The sequence below is a fragment of the Vitis vinifera genome, chromosome 10 (assembly GCF_030704535.1).
Source record: "Vitis vinifera cultivar Pinot Noir 40024 chromosome 10, ASM3070453v1".
NCBI classification, from domain to species: Eukaryota; Viridiplantae; Streptophyta; class Magnoliopsida; order Vitales; family Vitaceae; genus Vitis; species Vitis vinifera.
This window is the reverse complement of record NC_081814.1, coordinates 8,736,766-8,761,207: the sequence shown is the minus strand read 5'-3', so window position 1 is coordinate 8,761,207 and position 24,442 is coordinate 8,736,766. Positions and strand designations below refer to the sequence as shown.

At 38.9% G+C, this 24,442-nt stretch overlaps 2 protein-coding genes across 2 annotated transcripts; both read right to left on the bottom strand.

The window, feature by feature from the left end:
• Positions 1 to 145: 145 nt before the first annotated feature.
• On the bottom strand, positions 146 to 4,198 carry LOC100852589 (protein NRT1/ PTR FAMILY 4.5-like). Its single transcript, XM_019222728.2, has 5 exons — positions 2,634 to 4,198; positions 2,319 to 2,536; positions 1,764 to 2,207; positions 1,263 to 1,390; positions 146 to 1,142 (listed from the first exon to the last, which is right to left on the bottom strand). The coding sequence occupies exons 1-5, from the start codon at positions 2,746 to 2,748 to the stop codon at positions 245 to 247; spliced, it is 1,803 nt and encodes a 600-aa protein (XP_019078273.1). The 5' UTR covers positions 2,749 to 4,198; the 3' UTR covers positions 146 to 244.
• A 104-nt stretch (positions 4,199 to 4,302) lies between these two features.
• On the bottom strand, positions 4,303 to 20,695 carry LOC100244557 (MACPF domain-containing protein CAD1). Its single transcript, XM_002264002.5, has 6 exons — positions 20,094 to 20,695; positions 12,968 to 13,206; positions 7,034 to 7,229; positions 6,651 to 6,834; positions 5,649 to 5,803; positions 4,303 to 5,207 (listed from the first exon to the last, which is right to left on the bottom strand). Exons 1-6 carry the CDS (start codon positions 20,406 to 20,408, stop codon positions 4,563 to 4,565), a joined length of 1,734 nt encoding a protein of 577 aa, XP_002264038.2. The 5' UTR covers positions 20,409 to 20,695; the 3' UTR covers positions 4,303 to 4,562.
• Between the last annotated feature and the right edge of the window lie 3,747 nt (positions 20,696 to 24,442).

Below are 24,442 nucleotides of genomic sequence, written 5' to 3'. Positions count from 1 at the left end.
AACCAAGCCTAAATTGGTTCTCCCATATGAAAGCAAACACGACTATAAGAATGATGAAAGTAAAAACAGAAGTCCTTGTCCTCAAGTGGTTAGCCTTACCCAACAACAAATATAAAGGAGAGAAACCCAACATGCCATTCGGCCATGATGCAATGCGGTAAATTTTCCCATTTCCTTGGCAACATCTTCAAATTTTGAATAGAAAAAGAAAATACTTAAGGAAGACAACCGAATCTTCATTTTCTTATACCGATGCCTTGTTGTTCTTATTCTCCTCATTCGCAATCGGAGCCACTAGGGCCTGAGGCCTGTACTTGTACCTCTTTGCAACAAATAAGTAGACGAAAAAGTTGATCACACTCAGTATGGAAAGCAACCAGTAAAAGAGATTGAGATGGTTCCTGTTGATGTTGTTTCCAGCTAACCATCCTCCGCTTCTTGTTATTCCTTTAGTTGCTCTGTTTACTATATTAACAACTACGGTACTGAAATAATACCCAAGTGCCATGGAGCTCCACAGGAAGCAAGTAGAGATGGATTTAATGGCTTTTGGTGCCTCAGAGTAGAAAAACTCCAGGAGTCCCACGTAGGTAAACAAGTCTGCAATGCCAAAAATGAAGTACTGGAAAGATAGCCAGAAAACGCTAATGGGAAGTGGCTGAAGTACTGGGATGGCGTCAAGCATGTTGTTGTCTCGTGCCACTCTTTTCCTTAGGGCTTCCATTACAGCAGAGGTTGCCATGGAAATTGCGGAGAGAACTAGGCCAACGCCAATGCGCTGCAGGTGGGTGATGCCCGTGCGGAGGCCAGTAATGCCACGGGCGTAGGGCACGAAGATACGATCATACACGGGGATTAGGATGATCATGAAGATGACTGGGAGGATGGGGAGTGACGCAGGTGGTATATTGAATGAATTGGCGACCCTTGTGTCCATGGTGAGCCCTTGTTCGATGGAAAAGGTTTGGAGCTGAGCGAGGCAAAGGGTCATGATGATGGTGCAGCAGAAGATTGGGACCATGCCTGCTATGATCTTTGCATTTTCCACTTGGGTGACCCTGCAAAGTTTCCATGGATTTGGAGTTTCTGGTTTGTCAGAATTTCCTAGGAGGGTTGTTTGGATGGCTGCTTTGTCTAGGAACCTGGAAACAGTTTTACCAGGAAATTTGTCAATGAGGTTTCAGCTTGCTGTTGATAAAAAGAAGCCTTGGCAGATCATATTGTGTTTAAAAAAAAATCTGAAGGAGAGAAGAAAAATCAACCTGTAAATGTCTCTGTGAGGTAGAAATTCTGCTTCTGTAGCAGCTTCCTTGTCCTTGTCAATCTCATAGAGCTCTGCAGGGTCATCAGGAAGGGGAAGTTTTCGGTTGCGGAATGATGCAACAAGTACCTGCAGACGATACATAAAACCCTTAAACAAGTCCTGATCCATATGCACTGCACTACCATGAATACAGAGTCCATATGCATAGAAGATAATGGACTACCAGTCCAAGGAGGTTCTTCTGCCCCTCAACTTCCATGTCATTTTAGAAAGTGAAGTTAAATTCTTCCATATTGATGCTAAATTGGAACCAAATTGAGTGGCCCCCAGATAATTTTACCTTGTTGGAACTACTTTTGTTGCTAATAGCATAGCAGTGAGTTCCACAAGGGCTTTAGAATAGCAGCAGCACAAGAAATATTGGCAGAACATACCAAAAACATTCAGTTCCTTGATTCCCATACATGTATTCTTAATAGAATATGGTGATCATGGATACCTGTATAATTTCTGTGATGGCACTAGTTCCCTGAATGACATGTATCCTGTACCGAGGCAATCCAACAGCAAAGACTATCATGGCCAAGAATATCGCTAATGTGGGGACCCCAAAGCCCTTGTCCCATCCTTTATTGTCTTGAATCCACACAACAAGTGTCAAACTAACTGCACCCCCAACGCACAAAGCTAGTAAAAGCCCATTGAAGAAACTGGACATTTGCATTGCCTCTTGTGGGTCTTTCTCATCAAATTGATCAGCACCATGTGTTGGCAATGCAGCTTTGATTCCTGCAGTGCCAGCAGCAACCAAATAGAGGGCAACAAAGAGAAGTGCAGCATTGCCTCCATGAACTTGCTGGCAGTCAGCAGTTGGATCAAAGATGACGCAAGTAGGTGGCTTAAGTTTGGGGTAGTGAGCTTGTACAGCTAACAATCCAAGTCCCTGGATGAACACATAGAATGAAAATTAACTTTACAATCAGCCACAAGTTTATAGATAGGCTAGGGCCCCATCTTCTGAATCATTGCTCTCTATAGTTATGTTCAAGCATACCACAAGCTCAATGAATGCTGAAACAAGAACAGCATAGAATCTGCCAATATAAGCATCTGCCAGAAAGGCCACCACAATGGAGAGAATGTAAGCAGTTCCCATGTAGTTGGTTAGCTCGTTAGCTGCATCAGCGATTGAAAAATGCATCACCCCATTAAAGTATGTCACAAGGTTCACTGCCAGTGCCACAGTTGCCATGTTTTCAAGAGCAAATGATGCTGCAACCCAAATCCAAAACCAAATAATAACCCCAAAATTAGGCATGGCGAGAAATCTCAAGGTATAATTAGTGTGCAATCATGTCTTAACTCTTACCTAGAATTAGCGAAGAAAACCGTTGTCCTCCATGTTTATTCTTTATAGCTGTTCTTCCTTTCCAATCTACCTTTCCCTCAACAAGCTCCTCACCTTTCTCCTGCATGGGAATCATTGTGAAATATCAATGATAAGACTGAACATATAAAAGATAAGCAAAAGAGGAGAAGCACAAGCACTGCTGAAAAGATTTGAGGTACCATAGCTACAAGGTCCTTTGAGAATCTGTAGCAATAAAGTAGAGATGGTGAGATCGGTGGAAACTAAGGAAGATTATGCCATGTATATATAAGGTTTTAGTGGCATAAATGATCATGATAAGAGTTGATGGACACTTCCATAGGGACAAAAGCCCTTGTTTGTTGTTTGAATGCAAGTGTAGCTTCTGTAGAATTTGCCGACTTCGAGAGAGATTCCAAGGACGTAGTCATGATTTCTCAAATATAAAACACGACAGAAAAGGAATTAATGCAGAGGAGGTTCATTTACCCCTCCATTTATCTGAACAAGGACAGATCAAATCTCTCAATACTTCAAGAGTATGAAGGCTAAATTGCCCTTCATTCATCTAGTATGAGAAACTATAGTATATAAGTTTGGATAGGCAAATAATACTTGGCCTGGAATAAACATTGAAAACATCGTTATCCATGATCGTATGTACAAATACACTATAGTAATAAGATTTTCCCAATTGGGTTTCTAAGTAATTTTGTTCAGGAACAAGCATAGAAATGAAGCAACTTGGAGATTAATTATATTAGCTATACATACTGTTACAAAAGCAATATTACAAGCAGAAAGCAGTTGTATTTGTTCCAAATGCTTCACAACAATTTTCTTGGAGAGCTTTTCTTATGGACACAAGCTGGTGCCTCTTTCGTCACCCCATGAGCAGTCACTTCAGGAGCAATATTTAAATGCAAACCACAGGAAGCATCGAAAGATTCTAAGGCTACATGAAAAGTCCCAACCCTTTAAATAAGGCAAATGTCATTCCAAGGAAACTATACTTTAAAGCAAATATACTCGTTATAATCCATGTGGGTTCCACTGTAACCGTATGACTGTGTTATTAAATCCAAACAGAAAGCAGAGTCACTTGACCTACACACATGAAGCAATCATATTAATTAAGAACCACACGGCTGTGAGATCACTGAACTTGAAGGTCTCCTGAGTCATCCCTAATTTTATCTGTATCGTCTCAGATGTTTAATGTTTGCGTTAGCTAGGAGGTCACTGGACTCAGATAGCCGGCTAAAATATCAAGATTTGGCCGATCTTATCAGTGATCGAGTTGGGTTTTATACCTGGAAAGTGATTAAATTAAGCTACTAGGCCGCGTTACCTCGTCTCTGTTCTGCAAACATGCCTCCTGGCAGACAACCATCAAGAAGCAGTTCATATAAAAACAGGCACATGGTAACTTCTTGGGTGGTCATTGGTGGGAGTACGAAGGGTGATTTGAGTAAAGATAAACTTTGATTAACAGGGAGTTCAAAAGTTCATTGACAGAAGTATCAATAGTCAGCAAGATGATGTAGGTAACCTAAAGGTAAGTTCAGCCATCTAAAATTGGAGATTGGAAACATACTGGAATGAAAAATGGCAGAACAAGGAATATCTTATGGCCAAAGCCGGCAGCAGAGACCAACCAAACCCATCATTTTCATAGAAATGAATTACACAATATATTAAATTGGACCCATCAGTCATTATTCAACATGGCTTTGTCCTCAAAAAAACCAGAGATGAAAACCAACATTCAAAAAAATAGAACCTTGAGACAATTTAGATCCTATCAACTAAATAGGCTAAAAAGGGAAGGAAATGTACAGAAGAACAAATGAACTGGGATGGCCTGTGCAAAGAATGCTTGACTATGCTTTCGAGTGGAGGACAATAAAACTACAATAACATAATAGATCAGTAGTTGAGTAATGAGTACTTTATGCGTAATACAATCTTTCCCTTGTCCACCCCCAGCTTAGCCCCTGTAACCAACCAGTGACCTGGAATATCTTGTGGCCCCTTGGACATTTCTGTTAAGTCCACAATTTTGATCAGTTTCCCTGTTTGGCTTGAGCTATCTCCCTTTTTGTCCTCGGTCTTTTCATTTGATAGTGATGAAGATGACCCATCAGGCTTTTGGGAGGTAGAAGGGGTGGAAGGGCTATGATCCCACACAGACCGTCTTATTGTACATCCTGGTACTTTGGAGAAGAGAAGTTTGAGGTGTAATACGCTTTTGGCACCAAAATCCCAAACACCAAGCTGTGCCCCTGTTACAATGTGAACGCCAGAAAGGTCGCCAATGCAAATCTCAGTGTGCTCTATTGGTGCAGTGCTTACATGAGAAAAGTTCTTCCACTTGATAGGTTCAAACCAACGGCTGTCTTGCTCCTCAGGACCCTGCCACTTGGGTGCACCTATGGCCATGTGTGCATCCCAGTGAGGTTGAAGAATTTTTGGAAGAGACACTAGGTGTTGCAAATGGATGGCAAGTCGATTTTGCTTGCTGCCTTCTAGGCTAAGTCTAAGCCCAGTGACTGGCTTTCGGCCAACTGTTACCTGCAATATCAAGTAATATTTTGACTTAGCAAGTGAAGAAACACTTGGGATGCTGAAACAGGTAGGGACTTGACAAAGAGGAAAAAATTATTATGGCTGCCCAGTCTGCCCTGTCAATTCTTTAAAAAGATTCTTACGTGAATTACAAGATTCTCTCTCAAGCACATCCCAGGAATGACTCGTAGAGATAACAAAACAGAAATCACATCTAAGATTATCCGCATTTATATTTTTGTTCACTTTCTCTATTTTTGATGATCACATTCTTGAACTCCTCTAGCAAGATGGGTTTATCTCTTGAAAAGGAAGGGATGGAAGGTCACAGAGATCACGGAGCAGAAACCACATCTATCATTATACACTCACATATTTTCATTTCCTTTCCCCATTTTGACTGACTGCATGCTTAAAAGGAGTGTTTATAATAACCATGAAAAATACCTGATCAGGGCTGATATAAAGTTTGGGACCCATCAAGCTGAACTGAAGAGATGGGCATACAGGCTCTTTTCTTTGAAGTTTATTAAGTTCTGGAGCCCAAACTCGAGCTATTTGAAATTCCAAGAAATACTGCAGGTCCTCAATAGGTGGTTTATCTGACCAACATAATAGCAGATAATCAGAAAGTCTATATTAAAAACAATAAAAAAAAATGAAAAAAAAGGAAAACACAGCAGCAACTGTACTAATACAACTATTTCTCTTGAAAGAGCCTCCATTCCAAACAGTCAACAAAAAGATTGCTGAGAGAAATGAATCTCTGCAAATTTAGAGATTATCTGACTCGCAAGAGTAAAGAGTTCATCAAATCTCTCAAACCATAAAGGTACTTTTCTGTTTTGTTGAGGTGAAACACACAATAAAGTCTACTCTCTATCCTGCCTCTCTGCAGAACAGTTGAATAAACTAATTTGAATTCTCAAAGATCTTTGCAACAATTTAATATGTAGCCTTCTAATGCCAACACTATATCAGGCCTCATAAGGTTGTTGTACAACCATCTCAATATCATCAGTACTTTCTGGATAGCAGAGGTTCAGGTATTGGCAGTACAGGCAGCACAAGTTATTGTGCAGTCTTCATTACACTTAAACTACCAATTTGACCCAAAAGATTAAGTTGTCAGATAATACTTCAACAATGTATATCAGGCTAAATTCATTAAATCTCAATAAAGTACAGTTAAGTTAAAAAAAAATAGGTTTAATCAGAAGATCAATAATATTTACCAAGAAACAACCAGTACCTTTTGAAGTAGGTTTTCTGGAAAAAATGTTTCAAACAACTCTAAGGCCTATTCACTTCAAATGATAGTAGATGCTAATACAAATCACAGAAAATATATATTTTTTTAGGAATCCATCATTGAAATAGAATTAAATAGCTACTCAAACCAAAATTCACACTCCAAACCAAAAGGGTAAATGTTAGCTGAGATCTTACACTCCAAGTATAAGTCAACTGCACGGGCCAAATGTTTTAATCCAGGTACGCTATCAAGCAGAGAAACAATGGGAACAAATTTCATGTTAATTACATCTGGTGCCAGTTCTACAGTCTCTGACCACTTTGCATGGCTCTGCTCTAGATCATCACCTCCTCTCCTCCTGAAAATGACTGTAACATCCTGCAGCAAGAAAGAATTCTCTCATATATTCTTGGAAAAGGAATCATCCTCCAAAGTGCTTCTCCAGTTTGCTCATCAGAAAAATAAATAAATGAGTAAATAAACAAAAAGTTTCTAAATGGCAAGGCAGAACAAAAGCCATTCCATAATACTTTCAGAAGCAATGACAGTATTAAAGCAGGCAGTGCATAATACTAGCCTTGTCCTTGTATTTGAGTGGAGCAGCAGTTGGCTGACTTTTTGGGTCCAGAAACCTCTGGTCTCCAATGTCTTTCACATAGTTCTCAATGTCTGATGATGATAAAGGAGATAACTGGTGCTGCCTTACATAAACTACATCTCTTCCACCAATCGTTGCAGATGTAACAATGTGGGTGCCATAATTTTCAATAAAGCTGACAAAAGAAAACCAATGAAATTTCAGGTCAGAAACTTATGCTGTCAAGCTCTTGAGATTGATCTAATTACCAGACAGGACACAAAAGCTCTGGGTATTGCAATTTTTGAAAAATACAGCACTATAAAGAGAGACTGCAAGAATTGCAGCAGAAGAAGTAATTTTGGAGATACATGTAGTTACACTTTCTCCTAGAAAAACTGAGCCTATTTCCATGGGTTTACCAAGATACCAAAATGTACACAGGTGAACAGATCTACAGGGAACAAGATGCACCATTCAATTGAGCATATGCCCTTGTGCGACTCAAGTAGAAAGAGGTTGGGGTGGAATTGTGGGAGGCCCCAACTTTGATTTCCCACAGGGACCAAATAAATGTTAGCTATCCAAAGAAATCATCAATGCATGCAGACCAACCTGAAATCATGATGCTCTTTAATAGCATTTCATTGGCTGGTTATTCAAGGAAAATGGTAATTATCCAAAGGATGTTTGTGTGGAAGACTTACTGGCTTGGACAAAGGAATCATGTTAATAGTTGAAAAATATTGGGTTATTGACTTTCTAGATTAGTTTTCCTATTGTAAAATAATAATGAATGTTGAATATAATGTATGTATAGTATACTATCTTTCCTTGTTAATATAGGTCACATGTATGGTAGTTAGGACTCCTAGCCTTGTATATATATCTCTCAATTGTAAGTAGAGATTAGATGAATGAAAATAAGGTTTTTCTCCTTTCTCTCTCTCTCTCTCAACATGGTATCAGAGCCAAAGGAGAAAACCTAATTTTTCGGTTTAGCCGTGTACTCAATTCCGGCGAACCCTCTCTTCCCGAACCACCCCGGACAACCTCATCGCCGTCGGATCTCCACCACGCCGGCAACCCTTTCCGGCGAATTTTTCCGGCGACCGGCAACCCTTTCCGGCGAATTTTCCCGGCGACCTCTTTTCCGGGCACCGACCACATATTCCGAACCGCCGGAGGCTGATCTACACGCCAGTGGAAACCCCACCGGCAACCGGAGTCTCACGCGCCCCCACGCGCCGATCTTCCCCGTCGGACTGTCACCCACGCGCCGGCGCGTGACGGCGCGTGGCTCACTTTCCGGCCACGTCCGACACATCTCCAGGCTCGTCCGGCGGCGTCTTGGCCTTCTAGCCCTCCGGCAGCCCCCCCCGAGCCCTGCATCTCCACCTTTTGTTCTTTTTTTGGCTTTCTTGCCATTCCGACCACATCTGACAGGGCTTCCTCTCCATCTCCGAGGCTTGGGTACTGCTTCTCTTCCTCTCCAGGCACGTCACGACCTTTTTCTCCGTTGATTGCACCTCTCACAGCCGTGGTCTCACTGTTTGTCTCTCTCCGCCGAAATCTGCACCCATCTTAGGGCTCTCTTCGATCCAAATACGTGAATATGACCACCAAAAATCAGATCTTTACCTCTGTTCTCTCTGGATCTCCTCTGATTACCTCAGAGAAATTGATTGGCAGTGAGAATTATCTCTCCTGGTCTGCCTCTGTTGAACTTTGGTTTATGGGTCAAGGATATGAAGATCACTTGGTTACCCAGGAGGCAAATATCCCTGAGGTTGACCGCGTACAGTGGAGGAAGATAGATGCCCAGTTATGTAGTGTATTATGGCAATCGGTTGATCCTCGGATTCTTCTTCATCTTCAGGCCTATAAAACTTGTTTTAAATTTTGGACTCAGGCCAAAGGATTATACACGAATGATATCCAGCGTCTCTATAAGGTGGCTTCTGCTATTGTCCATCTCAGCCAACAGGACTTGGATCTATCTACTTATATTGGTCAGATTGCCTCTCTTAAGGAGCAGTTCTTGACTGTGATGCCTCTTACTCCTGATGTTGGGGCTCAACAAACGCAGCTTGACAAGTTCTTCATGGTCCTTACTCTTATTGGCCTCCGTCCGGATCTTGAGCCTATTCGTGATCAGATTCTTGGTAGTTCATCAGTTCCGTCCTTGGATGACGTGTTTGCTCGCCTCCTCCGTCTCTCGTCCACACAGACTTTGCCATCTGCTAGCGCTTCAGATTCTTCTGTGTTAGTTTCTCACACTACCTCTCGAGGAGGACGCAGTGGTACCCGAGGTAGAGGCCAACGCCCTCATTGCACCTATTGCAATAAACTTGGCCACACTCGTGATCGTTGCTATCAGTTACATGGAAGACCTCCTCGCACTGCCCATATGGCCCAGTCTTCTGATTCTCCGCTGCCTCAGCCTCCGAGCTCCTCTGCATCTCAGACATCTCAGGCTTCTATTGCCTCTGTTGCCCAGCCTGGTAATGCCTCTGTTTGCCTTACCCACACATCGTCTCTTGGATCCTGGATTCTAGATTCTGGAGCATCTGATCACCTATCTGGTAATAAGGATCTTTTCTCCTCTATTACTACTACCTCTGATTTACCTACTGTTACCTTAGCTAATGGTTCTCAAACTGTGGCTAAAGGTATTGGTTTGGCCCTTCCTCTGCCTTCTCTACCTCTCACTTCTGTCCTTTATACTCCTGAATGTCCTTTTAATCTTATTTCCATCAGCAAAATCACTCGTACTCTTAATTGCTCTATTACCTTTTCTGATAAATTTGTGACCTTGCAGGACCGGAGTACGGGGAAGACGATTGGCATAGGACGTGAGTCTCAAGGCCTCTATCACCTCACCTCAGATTCATCTCCTGCAGTTTGCATTTCCACTGATGCTCCTCTCCTCATTCACAATCGTCTGGGCCACCCTAGTCTCTCCAAGTTCCAGAAGATGGTTCCTCGTTTTTCCACTTTGTCGTCGCTTCCGTGTGAGTCATGTCAGCTTGGGAAACATACTCGTGTCTCGTTCCCAAAGCGTTTGAATAATCGGGCAAAGTCTCCTTTTGAGCTTGTCCACACTGATGTTTGGGGTCCTTGTCGGACTGCGTCTACTTTAGGATTTCAGTATTTTGTCACTTTCATTGATGACTATTCTCGATGTACTTGGTTATTTTTAATGAAAAATCGAGCTGAGTTATTCTCTATTTTCCAGAAATTTTATACTGAAATCCAAACCCAGTTCAATATTTCTATTCGTGTGTTACGCAGTGACAATGCCAGAGAATATTTTTCAGCCCAATTTACTTCGTTTATGTCTCATCATGGAATTCTTCATCAGTCTTCTTGTGCTCATACTCCTCAACAAAATGGGGTAGCTGAACGCAAGAATCGACATCTTGTTGAGACAGCTTGTACTCTCCTCCTCCATAGTCACGTTCCTTTTCGTTTTTGGGGGGACGCTATTCTTACCGCTTGTTATCTGATTAATCGTATGCCCTCTTCTGTCTTACACGATCAGATTCCTCACTCCCTTCTTTTCCCTGACCAACCACTTTATTTCCTTCCTCCTCGTGTCTTTGGTTGTACTTGCTTTGTTCATATTCTCACTCCTGGACAGGACAAGCTTTCCGCCAAAGCCATGAAGTGCCTCTTCTTGGGATATTCCAGACTTCAGAAGGGTTATCGTTGTTATTCCCTTGAGACTCATCGGTACTTTATCTCCGCTGATGTCACCTTCTTTGAGGACTCACCATTCTTTTCCACCACTTCTGAGTCTCTTCCCGTTTCTGAAGTCTTGCCCATTCCCATTGTCTCCCCACCTGAAGCTATGCCCCCTCGACCACTTCAGGTTTATCATCGTCGCCCGCGTGTCGTTGCTCCTCTCCCTTTTCCTGAGGCACCTGCTGACTCACTTCCTATCCCTTCGGCTTCACCTGCCCCGGCTCTGCCTTCTCCTCATGACTTACCCATTGCTGTTCGGAAAGGTACTCGCTCTACTCGTAACCCTCATCCTATTTACAATTTTTTGAGTTATCATCGATTATCTTCACCCTATTCTGCTTTTGTTTCTGCTATATCCTCTGTTTCTCTTCCCAAGAGCACCCATGAAGCTCTTTCCCATCCAGGCTGGCGACAGGCAATGGTGGATGAAATGGCTGCTCTGCACTCTAATGGCACTTGGGATCTTGTTGTTTTACCCCCTGGTAAATCTACAGTTGGTTGTCGTTGGGTCTATGCAGTTAAGGTTGGTCCTGATGGTCAGGTTGATCGCCTTAAGGCCCGCTTAGTTGCTAAAGGCTATACTCAAGTTTATGGTTCTGATTATGGTGACACATTCTCCCCTGTTGCCAAGATTGCTTCTGTCCGCTTGCTTCTCTCCATGGCTGCTATGTGCTCTTGGCCTCTTTATCAGCTGGATATTAAAAATGCCTTCCTTCATGGTGATCTTGTCGAGGAAGTTTATATGGAGCAACCTCCTGGTTTTGTTGCTCAGGGGGAGTCTGGTTTAGTGTGCAGGTTACGCCGTTCTCTATATGGCTTGAAACAATCTCCTCGAGCATGGTTTAGCCGTTTTAGTTCTGTTGTTCAAGAGTTTGGCATGCTTCGCAGTACAGCAGATCATTCAGTTTTTTATCATCATAACTCCTTGGGGCAGTGTATTTATCTGGTTGTTTATGTGGACGACATTGTCATTACAGGCAGTGATCAGGATGGTATACAGAAACTAAAGCAACATCTTTTTACCCACTTTCAGACCAAAGACTTGGGAAAACTCAAGTATTTCTTGGGAATTGAGATAGCTCAATCCAGTTCTGGTGTGGTCCTTTCTCAAAGGAAGTATGCTTTAGACATCCTGGAAGAAACCGGTATGTTAGACTGTAAACCGGTAGACACACCTATGGATCCGAATGTCAAACTTGTACCAGGACAGGGGGAGCCTTTAGGAGACCCTGGGAGATATCGACGGCTCGTAGGTAAATTGAACTATCTCACCATTACTCGTCCAGACATTTCTTTTCCTGTGAGTGTTGTTAGTCAATTCCTACAGTCACCATGTGATAGCCATTGGGATGCCGTAATCCGTATTCTTCGATATATCAAAAGTACACCAGGCCAAGGTGTATTGTACGAGAATAGAGGTCATACTCAAGTTGTTGGTTACACAGATGCAGATTGGGCTGGGTCACCCACAGATAGACGTTCCACTTCAGGGTACTGTGTTTTTATTGGAGGTAATCTAATATCTTGGAAGAGTAAGAAACAAGATGTAGTGGCCAGATCTAGCGCTGAAGCCGAGTATCGAGCTATGGCTTTGGCAACATGTGAACTCATATGGTTGAGACATCTTCTTCAGGAGTTGCGATTTGGAAAGGATGAACAGATGAAACTCATCTGTGATAACCAGGCCGCATTACATATTGCATCCAATCCAGTCTTCCATGAAAGGACCAAACATATTGAAGTTGACTGTCATTTCATTAGAGAGAAGATCGCATCAGGATGTGTTGCTACAAGTTTTGTCAATTCAAATGATCAACTAGCAGACATCTTCACTAAATCTCTCAGAGGTCCTAGGATTAAATATATTTGTAACAAGCTTGGTGCATATGACGTATATGCTCCAGCTTGAGGGGGAGTGTTGAATATAATGTATGTATAGTATACTATCTTTCCTTGTTAATATAGGTCACATGTATGGTAGTTAGGACTCCTAGCCTTGTATATATATCTCTCAATTGTAAGTAGAGATTAGATGAATGAAAATAAGGTTTTTCTCCTTTCTCTCTCTCTCTCTCAACAGAATAAAACATTAAAAAAATTAGAAACATGATGTGGATGATTGGGAAATTTTTTGGAGTATTGACTAGTGAATTACAACCATAAACAATGCTGAAATAAATTGTTTACCTCGCCAAAGATGTAGGATCCCAAGTAAAAGGAACAGCACGCTTGATTTCGTCACGCAACACTAAATTTGAGTTTGCCAATTCAACTGTAAATAGCGGGATGTAATATCCAACCATGGCAAGGGATTTTGTAGCTGCTGCATCTACATGCCAAGAACCAGTGAAATTGAACATGGCATTGAAGCTTCCGAGTGGAATGCTTCCAGATATACCTGATAACTCATTGAAGTGATGTGCCATCTGGATTTCCATGCATCAAAGGTGTTATATTAAACACTTAACTAGTTACTGAGATTATAATTTCAATTAAGAGGAGAATCCTTAGCTAGCATGAGTAGAAATAAGCCAGAACCTTGTCACAAAGATAATATGCTAAAGTACAGAATATGAACATATTATTTCAGTCATAAAACAGGAAAGAGGTTTCTTTTCTGTGCCTGAAGAAATATGATGCCTGAACTTCAAAATTCACGAAGTAAACAGGATCTTAATTTTCCAATTAAGAGGAGAATCCTTTGCTGTAATGAGTAGAAATAAGCCAGAACCTTGTCCCAAAGATAATATGCTAAAGTACAGAATATGAACATATTATTTCAATCATAAAACAGGAAAGAGGTTTCTTGTCTGTGCCTGCAAAAATATGATGCCTGAACTTCAACTTTTACAAAGTAAACAGGATCTTAATTTCTCACCCCCTGCTCATGGATCTGAGTTCATCCACTTGAGTTGGCCCAAAGGGGGGGGGAACTAAATATTATATACTAGAAAATTCAATATATGATCAAGGATCTTCAATTCTCCATTTGATTGGATAAAAAATGAAACGAGGAAAAGCTGAAAGAAAACTTGCAATCATACAACTTTCTACCCTAAATTGTCATGAGATTCTAAACCAACTTTCTTTCACCTCCATACTCCCAAACCAAATGCCTAATAAAATAAATAAATAAATAAAATTTTAAAAAAAATGTAAAAACTTTAATATTGCTTAAACAGAGAGTAGTTGTTTCTCAAACTTTCAACCAAAGAGCACCCATTAGTTCCAGTCTCAAGACATCACTAAGACCAAGTTGGAGGCTATCAAAAGATTCAAAACCAAAGTTTTGAAGGCAATGTGATAGTCAAGGCACCTGTCACTGTGGCCTCCGAAGAGAAGCAAGACATGGTGCATAGGTGATAGCATGGTTCCTAGCATGTAACTTTTTGTCACCTTCATAATATCCTTCAGTGACCCAAGATTCAGGAACAAGATAAAGTTCAAAAATTAGTCAACCAATTAGCTAATGAATATAAAAATGAGCCTTACATTCTTCCCAAGTAAACACAATCCTTCTACCTGATAAATCTGCTTCACCATTAGAGGATCTATGGAAATGCAAATCCATGGATCTGTTTTTACAATGTATCCAACAAACAAGGAAACATGTAGATACCCTCACAATATGAGTCTTCAAGTAAATCAATGATTCTCCTATCCTTTAATTTTGCATCCCATCTATCACTATTTTTTTTATGACAATCCCATCTATTATTATAGAGGCCATATTTCAACCACAAAACTATAATAAGTGTTGCCTGTGAAAATATCCACTACCATTTCTCCACTAGGGATTCGTTTAGGGCAAAAGGGGGAAAAATTATAATCCACCTCTCTACTAGGAAAAGATATTGTATACCAGTAAACCAAATCTTTCTTCTCCGCACCCATCATCAACCCACTCTGCACTGAAACTAAAATGCAAATATGAAAAATAAAAAGAAAAATCCAAAAAAATTTCTCAAGAGTCCTCATTTCCCTTAACTTCCCAGAATTATATCAAAGGATTTGGGCTAAGCTGTAGGCTGAGGCTAATTCAATAAGGGGATTTCTACAGAAAATGTGAACCTTCTTCCAGTACTTACAGTTTCACTTCCTTGTTCCATCATAGGATCCCATAACTCAACAACTTAAGGGTTCCGGCTCCTCAATATTAAACACAAATACAATAACAGTCTTGATTCAAGCTACTTAGGGCAGACGACATAAGTCCTTTCTCATTCAGCTCTATGGAGAGCCATACTCTCCCTCAATATCAATTGCCAATAGAAGTTTCGGCTAGCTTTACATGAAGACTAGAGATCCTATATAAATATTTTAGAAGAAGACATGGGCTCATAATTCTCTATCTTTCCAATTGACTCGATGTTGAGAAGTAATAGATCGGGGGTGTTGTGCAAGCTTGATATCGAGAAGGCATATGACCATGTTAGTTGGAATTTTTAACTTGAGGTGATAGGAAAAATGGGCTTTGGGAAAAGGTGAATCAATTGGATCAGTTGGTGTATCTCAACACCAAAGTTCTCGGTGTAAGTGAATGGTACTCTGGAGGGGTTTTTCCAGAGCTCTAGGGGATTAAGGCAGAGGGTTCCGCTCTCACCATATTTGTTTGTACTAGCCATGGAGGCGCTCAGTGGTCTTTTGAGAAAGACAAGGGAGGATGGTTATTTGACAGGTTTCAAAGTGTGTGGTAGAAATGGAGAGGGGTTAGAGGTTTCCCATCTTTTGTTTGCCTACGATACTTTGGTGTTTTGTGAGGCCATTTCTAACCAGATGACTTACTTGAGTTAGTTGCTTATGTAGTTTGAGGCAATTTCGAGTTTGAAATTAAACTTACCAAAAAGTGAGCTCATTTCAATTAGATAAGTGTTGAATGCGAAGGAGTTGGCTTCCGAAGTTGGTTGCAAAGTGGGTGTTCTCCCAACCTCTTATTTGGGGCTCTGCTAGGAGCCACTCATAATGTTGCAGTGGCTTGGGATGAGATTGAAGAAAGGTTCCAAAAGAGATTGGCATTGTGGAAAATACAATATATTTCCAAAGGGAGGAGATTAATGTTGATCAAGAGTACGTTAGCTAGCTGCCAATCTACTTTATGTCTTTGCTCCAGATGCTAAAGAGTGTTTGTTTAAGATTGGAGAAAATCTTGTGGGTCTTTAGAGAGTAAACCTTATTTAGTGAAGTAAGCTATTGTGTGTTCAAACAAGAGAAAGGGGAGCCTTGGAGTTAGATGCCTTCACTCTCTAAATAAGGCCCTCCTTTGCAAGTGGAATTGGCGCTTTGTTACTGAAAGGGTTGTCTTCTAGAAAGAACTTATTTGTGGTAAATATGGGGAAATGGAAGGGGGTTGGTGCTCAAATGAAGAGAGGGGTAGCTATGGTGTTGGGTTTTGGAACTCTATAAGGACTTATGGGAGTTAGTTTCTTGTCAGATTTCTTTCACGGTGGATGATGGGAGTAGGATTAAGTTTTAGAAAGACAAATGGTGTGGTGAGGAGCCTTTGTGTGTCTCGTTCCCCTCTTTATTTGCCCTAGCTAGCTCTAAAGAGGTTGGGTGGTGGGCTTGTGGAGGCACTCTAATGAGAGGAGTGTTTGGATTACTAATTTCTCTAGACCTCTCAATGAAGGGGAGATTGAGAATTTGGAGTGCTTTTTGTCAAAGCTTTAAGATAAGGTGGTGGATGTGAAAGGGGAGGGAGAGCAAGATGTTTTGGTTGCAGCAAAGAGTGGTTCCTTCTTTGTTAAGTCCCCCTGTTCTATCCTTTAGGTGGGAAGTGCAGTGTGGAATGTGTGGGTTCCTCCAAAGGTTAACTTTTTTGCTTGAGAGGCTTCATGGGGTAAAGTTTTGACTTTAGACTAACTACAAAGGAGGGGTTGGTCTTTAGCCAATCGATGCTCCCTTTGTTATGCTCATGAGGAGTTAATTGATCATATTCTTTTGCATTGTGGGAAGACAAGGGTGTTGTGGGAGTTCTTGTTCTCTGTTTTCGGGGTGTATTGGGGGACCCGTGCTACAATTAGAGAGACCCTTTTAGGGTGACATATCTCTTTTGTTGGAAGAAAGCGGAAAAATGTTTAGAAAGCAGTGTTTTTATGTCTTTTCTGGACAATATGGAAAGAGAGAAATAGAAGATATTTCGAGAAAATGAAGCTCTCTGTTCAAAAGCTGAAATTCTTGTTTTAATGCAGCTTATCATCATGATCTAAATTGTTTATAGAAAATAAAACTATATCTTTAGTCGATTTTATTGATTGGTTGGGGTCAGATTGAGGGAATGAGATTTTTTGTTTTCCTTATCCTTTTTGGAACTCTTTGGCAGTCATTGTATATACCGTGTGTACTTTGGTGCACCCCTTTTGGCTCTTTTTCCTTTTACTTGTTTTCCTTTTTCTAACAGATTTTTTTCTCTTTAACCCCTTGGAAATGCCCACTTTCCCGTCCCAACCCCTTGCCACTTGAGCTATGCCTCAAGGGAAGAAGGGGGATCTCCTTGTTGAAATCTACTCAAATCCTTGAAACACTTTTTTGTTTCACCATTAACAGAAGCTAAATAGAGTTCATCAGACATCCTATAATGCACTTCCTTCATGCACCAAAACCATTTTCCATCAAAAGTCGGGATATTTTTTATAAGTACATAATATAAACATGTGTTAGTTGCTTTGTATACCCCCTGTATGCTTTGTGGCTTTTCGCCTTTGTTTTAATATAATTATGTTTTACTTATCAAAAAAAAAAAAAAGTACATAATATAAACATACATACATACATACATATATATATATATATATATATATATATATATATATATATATATATATAGAGAGAGAGAGAGAGAGAGAGAGAGAGAGAGAGAGAGAAGTTCAAAAAGAGCTACAATGAGGGCACGTGAGAGTACACATGAAGTATGCAAAGGGAGCCAAGCAAAAAGATCAGAAAAAAAAGGGGCAAAACCTCCCATACCTACTTCAAACCTAAACAGTCAACAAAATCCATTATAGACCTAGATGCCTCTTTTATACAAAGCCCTACACATTAAAAAAAACTGCACGTAAAAAAGGATTTGAGTGATTGTTCCAAATTTTCCACATTTTCAAATTCCCTCCCATTTCTCTCCTGCCAAATTGCCCAAAAAAGGACACAAGGAAGCAGCCAGCCACGTCCTCTTCCATCTCTTCCCGATGTAGAGTCCATTCCAACTTAACAACATCAGTCTTATTGAAGAGTATCACCCAATCTATCACAAACATAGCAAAAACTAGCTGCCAGAAGACTCCTGCCGATGCATAATGTAAAAGTAAGTGATCAATGGATTCTTCCTCCCTTTTATACATATAATATCTGTTCCCTACAGATGTTCCTCTCCTTTTCAGCTGGTCCCAGGGTCAATATTCTTCCTATGCAAGACATAATTGACATTACCCTAACACACATGCTCATAAACCTATTAAAAACCAACTTTGGGAGCCACTATTTCCTGATAGATTTCTATAATCCTCCATAATTTTATTGGTTGTCAAAATTGGATCCAAAATCTGTCTATCATTCAAGCACACAGGAGTTCATATATAATTTATTGGAGCACCTTCAGCAGTTTATTATAGGAAAAAAAGAAAATATTAAAAGAACCTATCAGAAATTCAGTAGCCTCTTGAAAAGCACTTAATAAATTCTTTTGGAAAAATTGAACACCTCTTTGTGATAACCTCTCCTTGATTCAGGACCAATCTATCAGCAGCTCTACAGGAGGGAATTACAAACTTAAAGAGGGCTTATTAAGCCTAGAAGAAAGAAATCTTACCCCTTCAAAATTCCTTGTACTAGTTTAATTTTTGGCCTTCTCTTCCTGAAGCTAGAAGCGTATATCAAGCTCTGTTGTTTAAAATAAAAACTTGGATTAATAATAAGAACCCATGATTTTAATGTCACGCTTTGAACTATTAGATCAAGTGCAATGTCAACATCTAAGTCTTCTATTTTCTGTTTAGGATTCAAAATCACTAAAACTAAAAAGGTAATAATTGGACATTAAAAGGAAGACTTTCTAAAATTTAAGAATTAAATATTAAAAGGAAAACTTTCTCAATCTAGATCTAGCATTTCTTTGGTTTTTTAATATAGTCATTGACTTAAAACTGCTCCCCCTACTTAAAACCTAAACTTTGGAAAACATGACTGGCAGTAATTATTTAATCTCTGCTAAAAATCCTCACCTTATACAAGGACACCATCCTAGCTTAACTAAATCCTACAGATTGATTTGGGAAAAAAAAATAGAAATATTGTTGTGCTTAATTCCTTTAAGAACCTCCTCATCATAAACCTCAATAAGTAGATTAAAAACATAAGTTGGGGCTTCAAATCCAGAAAACATCAGAAGGTTTCCAATATTAACTTTGTCAAAGCTAATATTCCACAACAAAAAGAAAATGCCCCTATTAAAATTTGAGAAACAAAGAATAGGATACGAATTTCATGTGACAACCTGCTAGTGTTCCAAATAATCTTCCATTCAGTTATATAAAGAATGTGTTGTTTGGACTCATTTTCAGCACAGTAAATGAAACTAATTATAATAAATAAATTAAAAAATTACTTTGATTTTCCAAATAAGACTAAACACAGTTAAAAACTACTCCACACACTAAATTCTACTAGAAAAAATATCACAATATTCATCTACTTGTTTTCTGATGATACACCAAATTATGGTCAGTATTCTAGGTAAGTTGATCAAAGTTCAACACAATCTCCATACTTTAACTGATCTAACAATAGAAAGTACAATCAAACTTTTCCCAAACTTGGTATCATTGGGAAGAAATGTTTCAGTTACCCATTCTGTATCAGATTCACATGCAAAATACTTGGGTTTGAAAATAATTCAATTTAACCATAATTTTCTTGTGTATGGAAGAGAGAGGAACAAGCTACTAGAACATGCCAATAACATAACTTTAACGTTTGGGTGCCAAAGAAACCCAGATCATGAACTAACAAAAGGGAAATGAAAATTTCAACAAGCCCTATAGAGCATCAGATTGGATTATTCCCAATACGGCCAGAGGACGAATAGAGCACCGCAATAGACACATCCAATTAATGGTTTGAGTGTCCAAACATATCCAAATCAACCAAAAAAGTAAAATAGAGTCCCATCAAGGCCAATAGAACATTAAAAATGGAAAAAGAAATCACAACCAGGTAATGATTTGAGTACCAAACCACAATACAGAATCAGAATTAAAGAATTAAGACACACCCAAACAATGATTTTTAAGCAATAAACCGCAAGCAAAAAAACAAAAATCACCTCATGGAATCCACAAACAGGGATGGACTCCGTGGTCCTCTTGCCTCGAGACGCCTCAATGTCAACAGAAACATTAGGAATAATAACACCATCAGAGACTACAAGATCCCTGGTATTCTCTTCATCAAGGATAACAGGGCGAGACCCAGGTGCACCCTTGCAATAAAGAAGCCGAATATCAGAAGTGACATCAAAGCCTCGACCCAGTGCTTGGATGGAGTTGCAAAGAGTAGTGATGAGAGCATTTGGGCCTGAACTTGACGTTGTCGTTGATGGGTTGTCCATGGAAAGAGCAGAAGAATAAGGATTTATCATGAATAAGGAGAGATTCGGAGGCTTGTGAGCTGAGTAATCTGCAATGTATTAATGTTTTGAGTGTGGGTTTGGGCTTTGGAGGTGTTGCGGTGGTGGTAGTGGTGGTGGGGCAGTTTGGACTTTGTAGTTGGTGAACTTGGCAGGCATTTGACTGCAACAATGTCTACAAACGCGTTTTTTTTTTTTTTTTGTACTGGAGACGATTCCGAGTTGACTGGTCTCCCTCTTCCTACATCCCTATCTGCTTTGTTTCTCTCTCCCAATTTTCATATCAAGAAGGATACTGATTCTCCTCCTTGTTTCCATTTCAACTCCTTGTTAGAACCGATGATACAAAGGTCCATCTAGAAATTGTTGTCATAAAATTAGTGTCTCATTTAGAAATATGTCTTAGCATTTATTATTTTTATTAAATAATACATAATAATTAGATTTTAAATTTTCTATATTTAATAAAATATTGATTCATTTTTATAATATTTAATAAAAAATTTATTTTTTAAAAGTGTAATTTTAATATAAACATAATTTATAAATTTATATTTAAATCATATTTTTAAAAGATATTTTAACATGAATTTTGATTTGTAAATAATATATATATATATATATATATATATATATATATATATATATTTTTAAATACACATAATTGCACAAAGAAACCATAATGACCTATTTTAGAATGGGATAGAATTCACCATAAATACACATTACTCCGATTCACTTTCCCTGTCCTTTTCTCGGGAAAAAAAAAATATATATATATATATTCTTATTTCCTTTGCAAATTCCCTTCTCACTGCCGTAATTTCCGTTGGGCACATGGCATTTTGGTGACAACTCTCCGTTACTTACAATAGCTTGGGTTTTGATTCTTTTTTGGGTATTACATACACCACCCTCACCCTTAGCCTACAATTTGGGCGGAGTAGTCATGATTAGCTCTAACTCTACTCACAATTAAAAAATAATTTATCTAATCTCAACTCAACTCCTATATATTTTCATTTAAGTGCAACCTAATCTTATTTTTATAAGCTTTGAATTCAAGTTGTTCAAATTAATATTAGGATAAACTGGATTGATTGATTGCATAATTCAAAATCTATTAATTATATATATATATATATATTTAAATTAATATATTTATATATTTAATAAAAAAATGAAAAATATATAATATAATATAATTTGATATTTTTTTTAAAAAAAATAAATAAATATCATTATATAAGAAAATATGCATTATATATAATTTCAAAACATTAAATTAGATTTGGATTAGATTCAAATTGTTTGAATCTTAACCCAAGCTCATCCCAAATTGATTTTAATTTGAAAATACGTAATCAAAATTCAACTTAAGTATTTAAAATGATTGTGTAATATGGTCTAAATATGGTGTTGGATTCGGGTTGAATCGCATTAACCTGTCTAAATTACTCCCTGCTCTCCCCTCCCAAGAATCCAAAACAAGGAAAATGGAGGTAAAAATACCACAAATTAGAGGATGAAAGCAACCCATTTTTCTTTTTTGTCTCTTTATTTGAGGGGATGAGTTGTCTTGCCTCCATCTTTGGACTCTTAAGCTTAAGACTCAACAGTCAACCAGTCAGCAGCCATTTAATTGGAAAGCAATAATAGGTCGGTTCTGCAGGTTCCCATTGTGATGTCAAACCAGCACTGCCATATACACGCTTTCTATGACTTGAAAAAGTAGGGAGAAGTATGTCGAACACCTAAGAAATCTCTGGAGGCCAGTCTGCTTCCAAGAAGCTTCTATAGTCTACCTCAGTATCAAGTAATTAATATGTTCTTTATTTATAAACTTTCTGGAATTTTCCCTGGAAACAATCAAGCAACAACACTAACATTACCCAATTACGTAGCTGTCACACTTTTTAAATTGGTAGTTTTATTTTTCTCAAGGGCCATGTGTGGCCAAGCAAGATGCATTGGCTGACTTGCCATCATCAAATTGGTCTATCCAACTGCCAGTCATATAATATAATATAATATAATTTGATGTTTTTTTAAAAAAAAAAAAATTATCATTATATAAAATAATATGCATTATATATAATTTTAAAATATTAAATTGAATTCGGGTTAGACTCAAGTTGTTTGAATCTAAACCCGAGTCCACCCCAAATTGATTTCGATTTGAAAAAACTTAATTAAAACTCAATTTGAGTATTTAAAATGATTATCTATGATTATTTAAGATAGTCTAAATGTAGGGTTAGATTCGAATTGGATCACATCAACCTCCCTAAATTACACCCCTGCTCTCCCCTCCAAAAAATCCAAAACAGAAAAAGGAAAATGGAGGTAAAAATACCACAAATTAGAGGATGAAAGCAACCCATTTTTCATTTTTTCTCTTTATTTGAGGGGATGAGTTGCCTTGCCTCCATCTTAGGACTCTTAAGCCTAAGGCTCAACAGTCAAACAGTCAGCAGCCATTTAATTGGAAAGGAATGAAAGGTCGGTTCTGCAGGTTCCCATTGTGATGTCAAACCAGCACTGCCATATACATGCTTTCTATGACTTGAAAAAGTAGAGAGAAGTATGACAAACACCTAAAAAATCTCTGGAGACCAGTCTGCTTCCAAGAAGCTTCTAGAGTCCACCTCAGTATCAACACTAACATTACCCAATTGCGTATCTGTCACATTTTTTCACTTGGTAGTTTTATTTTTCTCAAGGGTGACGTGTGGCCAAGTAAGATGCATTGGCTGACTTGCCATCGTCAAATTGATCTAATTCAACCGCCAGCCATATTTCACTGGAGTCACGAGTCAAAAAAATAATACTGGGGTTGTTGAAAACGCCTCTCCTTTCACTATACCATGTGGACAGCTGTTGCTGCAACATTTGACAGTGAAAGTGTGTACTCTGAGACCTCACTGCCTAATTGACTACACTCTTCTAGAGCTTGCATTTCCCTCTTTGAGGTGTTGCAAATTTGTTATCAGTCCTTTTCAGCTGCTCTTCTATTTCAACTACATGATAAGCTGCAAGACTTTGGTTGATATGGTTTTGTCCTTCTTGGGTCATGTATTATTTGATGTGAGAAATAAAGTGAAATTGTAGTCATGGTAAAGAATATTGTCAAGCCTAAATCAATTTTGTTGTACTATGTAAAGAATATTGAGGGTCGAGCTCAAGGGATTGAAGGGGGCAATGCTCTTTGGATAATTTTTGTATTTATTGATCCTCCTATAATTTAGAATTTCATAAAAAAGAATTATATATGCAGCCACAATTGTGAGTAAAAAAATAATTTTTTATTTTCATTTGATTAGTGGATTTTTAAATATTGGTGTGTATCCAGGCTTAAAGATCACATTGATCGCCGAACCTTGTTAAAATTTCTTTTTTGGTATTGTTCCTAAGTGGTTGAGTTAACACAGTTCATGATCACCTAGTCAGTTAAATTTATAATTCAGTATGCAATCTTGGGCAAATTTAGAACTTGCAATGCTGCGGTAATCACTGGTGGGGTGGGGGTGGGGCCTCTCGTATACAATCTGTCAAAAACTCCACATAAGGAAGCACCAAATTCTGTTATTTCTGACAAAACAAACCAAACGGGACAAGGATTTTTTATTTGTTGGATATTACATATTTTGATAGAAAATAAAAATAAAAATGTTGAGGATTGAATTGAATGTGAGATATATGAACTCTAATTACAAAGGTGTGAAATTTGAACAGAGAACAGAGGATCTTACATTCTAGGAGGGTAGCAATGACCATTAACTCCTGGAAAGTAGAAGTTGATGGAGGATTCTTTCAAACAGAATATAGTCAGATGAAAACCTCAACTGGAATGTTTTGGAGAACTTGATGTCAAAGATTAGACCAATCAATTTGAGCCAAGGGCCTTTTCCATTTCTCTTTTCCGATACTACTTCTATAGTCAGAGAGGTGTCACTGCCCATCACCAATTTACTGTGAGTTTAAAGACCATAAAGGCTTCCAGGGAAACCAAGTGTGCCCCCTGAGAAGATGATACACAGAAATAC

What these genes read in the sequence shown, in the direction of transcription:
- LOC100852589 (XM_019222728.2), bottom strand. Translation starts at nt 2,748, where the DNA reads ATGATTCCCATGCAGGAGAAAGGTGAGGAGCTTGTTGAGGGAAAGGTA. An exon ending in CAGCATTCATTGAGCTTGTG is followed by an intron (nt 2,208 to 2,318) that starts GTATGCTTGAAC and finishes GTGTTCATCCAG; the next exon opens with GGACTTGGATTGTTAGCTGT. An exon ending in CCTCACAGAGACATTTACAG is followed by an intron (nt 1,143 to 1,262) that starts GTTGATTTTTCT and finishes AACTGTTTCCAG; the next exon opens with GTTCCTAGACAAAGCAGCCA.
- LOC100244557 (XM_002264002.5), bottom strand. Translation starts at nt 20,408, where the DNA reads ATGATAAATCCTTATTCTTCTGCTCTTTCCATGGACAACCCATCAACG. An exon ending in GATCCTACATCTTTGGCGAG is followed by an intron (nt 7,230 to 12,967) that starts GTAAACAATTTA and finishes TTCTTTTGTCAG; the next exon opens with CTTTATTGAAAATTATGGCA. An exon ending in AGTTGACTTATACTTGGAGT is followed by an intron (nt 5,804 to 6,650) that starts GTAAGATCTCAG and finishes TATGTTGGTCAG; the next exon opens with ATAAACCACCTATTGAGGAC.